Source organism: Grammomys surdaster, unplaced genomic scaffold (assembly GCF_004785775.1).
Source record: "Grammomys surdaster isolate TR1022 unplaced genomic scaffold, NIH_TR_1.0 125889, whole genome shotgun sequence".
In the NCBI taxonomy this organism is placed as follows: Eukaryota; Metazoa; Chordata; class Mammalia; order Rodentia; family Muridae; genus Grammomys; species Grammomys surdaster.
In genome coordinates, this window is record NW_021620714.1 from 1,081,783 (window position 1) to 1,090,461 (window position 8,679).

The 8,679-nt window shown below is 44.2% G+C and overlaps 1 protein-coding gene across 1 annotated transcript in view; it reads left to right on the forward strand.

The window, feature by feature from the left end:
* Parp14 (poly(ADP-ribose) polymerase family member 14) overlaps nucleotides 1–8,679 on the forward strand; it is a 32,218-nt gene that overhangs the window by 12,003 nt on the left and 11,536 nt on the right. The window contains exons 5-8 of the mRNA XM_028752226.1: nucleotides 3–239; nucleotides 2,016–4,270; nucleotides 6,171–6,410; nucleotides 6,926–7,147. Coding sequence (XP_028608059.1) covers nucleotides 3–239; nucleotides 2,016–4,270; nucleotides 6,171–6,410; nucleotides 6,926–7,147 — 2,954 coding nt within the window. The remainder of the gene's footprint in view (nucleotides 1–2; nucleotides 240–2,015; nucleotides 4,271–6,170; nucleotides 6,411–6,925; nucleotides 7,148–8,679) is intronic.

Here is an 8,679-nt window from a genome sequence, read left to right on the forward strand (position 1 = left end):
AGATACCAAAAAATTTATTATTGATTGTATTGGCCACCGCTCAAATCAACAACTCCAGCTTGCCCCAAGACTTCTGGAAACGACAAATGTCGTCAGGGTAGAAAACCTGCCTCCTGGGGTGGATGATTACCAGCTGCAACTCTTCTTCGAAAATCCTTTCAACGGGGGCGGAAGGGTTGCCCGAGTTGAGTGTTTCCCTGAAGAGAGTTCGGCGCTGGTTGAGTTTTGTGACAGCAAAGGTCTGTGTCTCAGCCGGCCACCCCGGGCACAGCCCGTATGGTTAGCCATTGCGGTCAGCCGGCCACCCCGGGCACAGCCCGTATGGTTAGCCATTGCGGCAGTTACTTGAACCCTCGTGAGTTTGACTTCTCTGTCAGAAATAGCATCAATCTGTCATTGACCTGGATTTGGTGCAGAATGAGGCAGCAAGGCAGGCTCTCGTGGAGCGACACTAGCTGATGGGAGACAAAGTAGAACCTCATGAATCCAGGACTGAAAGAGTTGCCCGTCTCAGAACTTATGATAGGTTATATCACAAAGAGATAGATGTGTGTTTTAGTTCCCCGCATTGATTCTCAAATAGATTTCAACAAGTTTCGGTAAAGATACATATATATAGTTTTACAGAGCATTTATATTTCTCCCTTCTTCTATCACTGTGCCAAGGCAGGGCTTATGGGGACATTTTCTCATAACCTCAGGAGGGAGACTGAAAGCCATATTGATGATGAGGTCTTCAGTGGTCTCCAGTCAGACAGACGTGAGTTCAAATCCTGATTGGTGTTCACTGGCTTTTGACCTTTAACCCTCCAACCTTCAGTTTTCTCATCTGTAGTGATGGCACATTAGGAGTTACCTCAGAGGAGTGCAGTGAGAATTAAACTGAATAATCCCTGTGTACTGCTTGGCCAGGGGTGGTGCCGAGTCCGTGTTAAAGGTCACTCGGGCTGTTCCAGGGTTCTACCTCTCAGGAGCCACTGTGGGAGGCTGGGCCTACATCTTTGAGCCTCTGAAGGTCCCATTCTTTCCCTCTGGCCTGATACCTGCCCCAGGATCTAGTCATACACAAACAAGGGCATGATATTTTAGCATCATTCTACCATGAGTGCTTTTTGAATCCAAGTTGTTGCTGGATTGACTCCAACTTCCAAGCTCCTACTACTTACACTTACCCAGCAAGTATAAAAATGTGGGACGTGAGGAGAGTCCTACAGGATGAGAGAGGATGAATGATAGTGTTCACACAGGGGCAGGTTGAGGTAGCTATCCTGGTACACATGGTGGCTAGGATATAATAGTGGAGAAGGCCTTACTACGTTGTGACCTCTGGGGCTGGTCTCTCCAGTGACTGTGAGGATGATTTTGATGTGGTTATAGGGGTCTGGGTCGGCTCATGCTGGCAGTTAGCTCAGATACCTCATTCTATGGAACCCCGACGTTTCCCAGCCTCAGCTTTCTCAGCTGTAGCTAAGGCTGTAATAGAATCTCTACCTGAGATGACCACTGTCAGGATTAGAGGCATTAAATCCATGTTCAAGGCCTGGGAAAGTGAATCAGAGTACAGCTACAATCATGCTCCTTCTGTGAAGATATTAATAAATTTAAGTTAAGTATAAAAGTTAAATTCTGGGGTTACACAGAAAGGGACAGATGCCACAATGTTTCACTCTAAGGATTAAAATGTTCTTTATGTTGGTACAAATATCAGCCAAGCACTTGTGTCCAAGTTTGTATCTGTTTCTTATTGTATCATATATATCAGCGACATCAGGAAAACAATAGAATCTAACATGATTTCAGTATAGAGGATATAAAGTAATTATTGCATTAAATAAAGTCTGCCTTGTGAAGTTAGTGCATATCAGTTTATATCTGAGCTTGTGGGAGAATGCTACCTTTAAGTTCTTTAAACACCAGAGACTTTTGTCTTCTAGAAAAGTTTATTTTGTGTTCTTTTGAAATGTGTGACATTGAGATTATTGCTATATATTTATTTGTTTGTTTTGCTTTTAAAGTGTTAGACACCATTATGGCCAAGAAACACAGTTTCAACAAGATGCCGCTGTCCGTCTTCCCCTATTATCCCTCTCTGGGCACAGCCTTGTATGGTGAGGAGAAGCCTCTGGTCAAGCTTCCAGCATCTTTCCAGGAGTCTCTGGATCTTCCTTTGTGGAAGTTCTTTCAGAAAAATAATCATCTGATTGAGGAGATAAATGGTGAGATGAGGCGCTGTCACTGTGAGATGACGTGGTCTGAAAGCAACGGTAAACTGACCTTCAGACCCGCTGCCACCTTAGTCAATCATAGACCAAGCATCAAGACCTGGCAGAGAGATGTATCTGCAGCGCTCTCTGGGATCAAGTCTAAATATGAAGTGAAGTTGTTTGAAGTGTGCTCCCCAGTATGGGACATCATAAAGCATGAATTAGAGTTAGGAGATGACAGAGTTTTGATTGAGTTTGAAAAGGAGAGTCTAAACGTAGCAGGAAAATCAGAAGACGTCCAAGGCATTAGCCAGCAAATCAGGGAACTAATAGAGAGAACAACTGAAAAGCTCAGAAGGGAAGAGCAGAGTCTGACGGAGAAAGTGGCCATTTCCCCAGGAAAGCATTTTCTTTTGCACCACAGTGGCTTCCTGAAGGATCTGAAGACAGAGTACCCAGACATGGAGATCTCTTACAACGCCACGGATCAGTTCCTGTGCTTTAAGGGTTTTGGGGCAGATGTGTACAAAGTAAAGTGTGACATCCAAGAAAAGGTGTTTTCCATGGATCAGAAAGATGTCCAGGTTTCTTCTGAAGTCTTCGAGTTTCTGCAGCAAACAGACAGTCAGAGACTCTCCAAGACTCTGTTCGAGGCACAGAACATTCTTGCCACATACGAGCTGAAAGATACAGGTCTTTTCTTAATTGGAAGTTCTTCCAAAGATCTGGCAGAAGCTGAGGAAAAAATGCTCAGTGGCTTAAGTCATAAGCACATTGTAGTTGAGGACAAGGAAGTTCTGAGAAGTAATATGTGGAAGAAGAAAATTTTCCCTCTGCAAAAGAGACACAGTTCCTATGCAACCATTGTGATCAAGAATGAATTGACTTCAGGAACCCTGGCTGAGGTCATTGTTGCAGGCTGTGTGAAAGAAGTCAATGAAATCCACAGCCAGCTTTTTTGGTTTTTGGAAAACAACATGAAAGTTGAAAGAGTGGTTAAAGTCGAACCATCCTTGATTATTGACTATTTAAGGACAGACAAGAGGCTGTTGTCAAAGGTAAAGAAGGCAAGTGTGCTTGTGAATTTTAGGCCTAACGACATTTTGCTAACTGGCTCCAAGAGCAAAGTTCTAGAGTGCATGGATCTAGTCAAGGAAATCCAGGATTCAATCTGTGTCAAAAGATTCCAGACTGACAAAGCTGGTGCCAGGCACTTTTTCCAGGATAAAGAATCGTATTACAAAATGGAGATCAGACGCCTGTATGGGTGCATCATTGAACTGGAGGAGGATAAAGAGGAGGAGAGTGAAGAGGAGGAGGGTGAAGACGAGGAGGAAGACAACATTAAGGGGCAGAAGTGCCACTTACAGGGGAACATAGCCCCCGGGGTCAAACTGATGGTCCTCGAGGGAGATCTGAGTCGGTTTTCTGCCGACGTGGTGGTGAATGCCGCGAATGAGAACCTGAAACACATCAACGGTCTCGCCCTGTCTCTCTCAAAGGCAGCTGGCCCCAAACTCCAAGATGCATGTGACCAGATAGTAAAGGAGGACGGCATGGTCCTACCTGGCAATGCTGTTATCACAGAAGCAGGCAAGCTTCCTTGTCATTATGTCATCCATGCGGTAGGGCCTCGATGGAAGGGAGATAAGGTCCTGGAGTGTGTGAGCCTGCTGAAGAAAGTTGTGAAACAGAGTCTCACTCTAGCTGAAAAGTACAAGTGCCAGTCCATAGCCATACCAGCGATCAGCTCTGGAATCTTTGACTTTCCCTTAGACCAGTGTGTGGCAACCATTGTTTCAGCCATCAAGGACAACTTCCAGTTCAAGCAAGACAGACACACCTTGAAAAAGATTTACCTGGTGGGCCTATCTGCAAAGGTGGCCGGGGCCTTTGCTGAAGCTGTCAAGGCTACATGTAAAGACACCCTTTCCCACACAGCTTCCCCATCCAATTTAAAAGCATTAGTGCCACTTGGGAAAATGCCCCAGAAACAGGGCAGTCTGCTGGTGTCACCAGAAGGCCTGAGAATCCGCCTGATAGAAGGAGGCTTGCAGAATGCTAAGGTAAGTGTCCCTGTTCACCACCGATGTGCTGTGATGTCACGGGGTCTGTACCTGCTTTCTTGAGGGCCAATGAAGACAGGGTGGAGGGAAGAACAGGAAAATTTTATGTTGTTCTACTCAGCCTTCAAATACCTTTCCATTGTAATAAACGTCGGACGACATCCTTTTTGCTTCTCAGACAGCTCTGAGCACTGTGTGGTTACTGTTCTACTTTTAAAGATGAAGGCTTGGCTATGGCTCAGTTGACAGAATGCTGGCCTAGGAGGCACGAGGTCCTGGGTTCAGTCCCCCAGCTCTGCATAAACAAGGTGTGGTGGCACACGTCTGTAAAAGCAGTGTTAGGGGGGTGGAGGCAGGAGGATCAGAATTCAAATTCAAGGTCATCCTTGGCTGTGTAGTGAACTTGAAGCCAGCTTGGACTATGTAAGACCTTGTTTGAAAAAAAGAAAAGAAACAACTCCAGAAATAAAGAAAAGCATCGGAATATAGAGAAAAGCTGTTAAAGATTTATTTCTGTTCCCTTTTACATGTATGTGCGTGTGTGTGTGACCTTGTGAGTGAATGTCACATGTGTCACAGACGCTAGTCAGATCCTTTGGAGATGGAGTTACAGGTGGTTGTGGGCTGTCTGAGGTGGGTGCTAGGAACTGAATTTCGGTTTTCTGGGAGAACAGCAAGTGTTTTTAACTGCTGGGCCGTCTTTCCAGCTTTACAGCAACATACTTAGCCGATCCTCGACAGCTCTGTCTAAAGACCAAGATCAAAGTCCTAAATCAGCACCACTTGGTCTGGCTTTTACCTACTCCCTTCAAACAACAAACAGTTGGGGATATACTGGCTACAATAATAGATGAAATGGACCAGATGTTGTAAGCCTGTTTTGCTTTGAGTTGCTATACAAGAGAAAGTATCTCTAACCATCCATCAGGAACAGTCCCTGTTCATCAACAACGTGTCATCAACAATAACACAATTGAAACTCTTTTTTTTTTTTTTTTTTTTTTTAAATTTTTTTTTTATTTGTTTATTACATGTAAGTAAACTGTAGCTATTTTCACACACCCCACAACAGGGCATCAGATATCATTACAGATGGTTGTGAGCCACCATGTGGTTGCTGGGATTTGAACTCATGACCTCTGGAAGAGCAGTCAGTGCTCTTAACCTCTGAGCCATCTCACCAGCCCCCCACAATTGAAACTCTTAACCTGAAATAGAGTTATGTTGAAAAAAGCTAAAAATCACTTAACAGCCACATAATTAACCATCCTTCTTTATCTTCCTTCCTTCCTTCCTTCCTTCCCTCCCTCCCTCCCTCCCTCCCTCCCTCCCTCCTTCTCTTTTCTTTCTTTCTTTCTTTCTTTCTTTCTTTCTTTCTTTCTTTCTTTCTTTCTTTCTTTCTTTCTTTCTTTCTCTCCTGAGACAGGGTTTCCCTGTGTAGCCCTGGCTGTCCTGGAACTCTCTCTGTAGTCCAGGCTGGCCTTGAATTCACAGAGATCTGCCTGCCTCTGCCTTCCCAGTGCTGGGATTAAACTTATGGACCACCACACCTGGCTGTATTCTACAGATTTACCTGCTCTTGAAGTTTCATAGAAATGCAATAATATGTTTGTGATATTCTGTGACCAGTTTTTCTCACTGAGAGGAATGCTTTCTGGGGTCATCTGTGTTGTAGCATATATCAGTAATTTCATTCCTGTTAGTGGTTGAATAATGTCTTGTTAGATGAACATACATTTGGCTTTCCTACCCATTAGCTAATGGACGTTTGAATTGTTTCCACTCTAACTTCTATGAGTTTTGTTACTCTGAGCATTTATTTAAAGTGACTCAAATGACATCATGGTTGATGAATGCCTTTATGAAGAACTTGAAAAGAATCTCTGGTTTTGTCTTTAAGACCCATGCCATTGTGAACTCTATTTCCCCGGATCTTATACTCAACAAAGGACCCCTTTCTCAGGCCCTCTTGGAAAAGGCTGGGCCAGAACTTCAGGAGGAATTGACCGAGGCAGGACAAGGGGTGTCTGTCAATGTGGGCACAATTCTCCAAACCAGTGGCTGTAATCTCAACAGCCGTCACATCTTCCATGTGGTGACTCCACAATGGAAAAGCAACAACAGTGCATGGTCACTAAAGGTAGGACTTTGCATTTTCTGGGAACGGGGTAGCTCTTTGAACTCTTCTTCCTTTAGCATACTATAGTTAGCCCCTGTCTGCTTCTTTTCTGTAACAACATCATGAGTTTGGCAGGCTCCATATCCTAGCCATTTCTTTTTGGTTGTAGATTACTTCTTGTAGGTCATAGTTAATAGTGGATGTTGGCTATTGTGCTCAGTATTATTGAGGGTCAGGGAAGGGTCAGGGGAGTGTGCCACTCTGGTGAGAAAAGTAAGGTGAGGTTTGGTGCTGGGTGCAGACAGCAGCCGTCCCCGCTTTGGGTTGTGGTGATGTGATGCTACACTCTTGAGTGGGTGTTTCACATTCTCTTTCCTGAGTTTCCCTCTTCAAACTGCTGTTAACTTTCACTGAAAGCATAAAGGAGTGGACAGTGCTCCCTGTAAAAACTTCCCAGTGCTTATTTATTTATTTTTCTATAGGGTCTCCCATTTCTAAACAAGCCATTTAAGCAAGTGCTTTGTTTTTTTTTTCAGATCATGAAAAACATCATCCGTGACTGTCTGAGGACCACCGAGGACCTGTCTCTACAATCGATCGCATTTCCAGCAATAGGAACGGGAAATTTGGGGTTTCCTAAACCTGAATTTGCCAAATTAATAATTTCAGAAGTGCTCAAATTTAGTAGCAGGAACCAACTGAAAACTTTACAAGAGGTTCAGTTTCTGTTGCACCCGAAGGACCATGAAAACATTCAGGTACAAACTCGGCCTGCTTCTGGTCACTTTGGGGATGGCAGTTTGAGACTTGTGTTCTTCTAACTCTTCTTGGTCTGGTAGGATGTTTATTACCTCTGTTTTTCATCACAGGGGTGTGTGAGAATAGCATTGACTGGTTATATGTAACATGACACATTTCAAGAAAAATTAGAGACAAAAAAAAATACTTCTTCAGGAAAGTTTCAAAGACGCATAGAAGTACACAAACCAGTCTAATGAACTTCTGTGTATCTGTTTTTTGGACTCAACTGCTATTTCTCTATGGAGAGCTGTTTAATCTTTTCCTCCACTTATTTCCGTTTCTTTCATGTGACATTGAAACAAATCCCCGACACACAATTCCGTCTCTGAACAATTCGCCACTTAATTTTGAACATAACTTTATCACTAAAACATCTTGAAGCGGCAGCCATTACTTGGATTTGATCAGTTATGGAGTTGAAGTGTGAGTTTAAGACTGTCTCATGAATGTCTCTCTGCCTTTGCCTTTTTATGTCCAAGTCAGAATTAGATAAGGAAGGCTCATACACTGTAATACTCGTTATGACCTTTTCAACCTGAAGGCTTGCCTCTCACATGGACCTAGAAATGTTAATATGTAATATAAAGGCACAGTTGTAGTGTTATCAATCTGAAAATTCTGGGATGGGATGCAGGTGAACCCAGCTCCCCTTTCTGGACATGTATTTACTGGTGAGTGGAGGACAGGGCTAGAACACAGCAGCATGTCCCGGTGTGAGTGGGATGCTTGGACCAGAAATAACCAGAACCATCGTCAGTCACAGCATGGCAGCCCTTGTTTTACCAAACATCAGCTCTAGTGACTTCTGCTCTCCATCTTTAAAATCTTGTAAAGTATCTGACATTAATGTTTGAAAAGTTCCATAATGGTACACTGAAGGTCTGCAGATGCCTGTGGATTGGGCTATTGGAATTTTAGGTCACACTTTATTATTATCTGGGTCTAGACATTACTTACAAATTCACAAGAAGCAAGCACATGGAGCCTCCATTCTAACCAGGTAGCCAAACCTCCTGAGTCCTTTAGCTTGGACTGTACAAAGGTAGTGGGGGTTCTTATTTGTTCAGGCTTTGTTTTTGAGACAGAATCTTGCTATGTAGCCCAGACTGTTCACATGCATGGCAATCCTCCTGCATCCACCTGCTCAGCTGGTAAGAATTTCTAATACTTCTTCATGGCATACATTGTGTAAGGTGATGGAGGCATTGGACACTGTGCAGAACATACTTTTCCCTCTAGAAATCAGAATTACTTCAGAAGTTTAGATTTATATACACAAAGTCATACTATGTGGGTAGTGCTGAGTCCTGGAGCATAGGCTGGAGCCACCCAGGCTTTATTTGCGAAACTCTGGTTTCTGGTTGGCCAGTTGGTCTGTCTCCTCTGTGTCTCCGCCTCCGCCTCCGCCTCCGCCTCCGCCTCCGCCTCCGCCTCCGCCTCCGCCTCCGCCTCCGCCTCCGCCTCCGCCTCCGCCTCCGCCTCCGCCTCC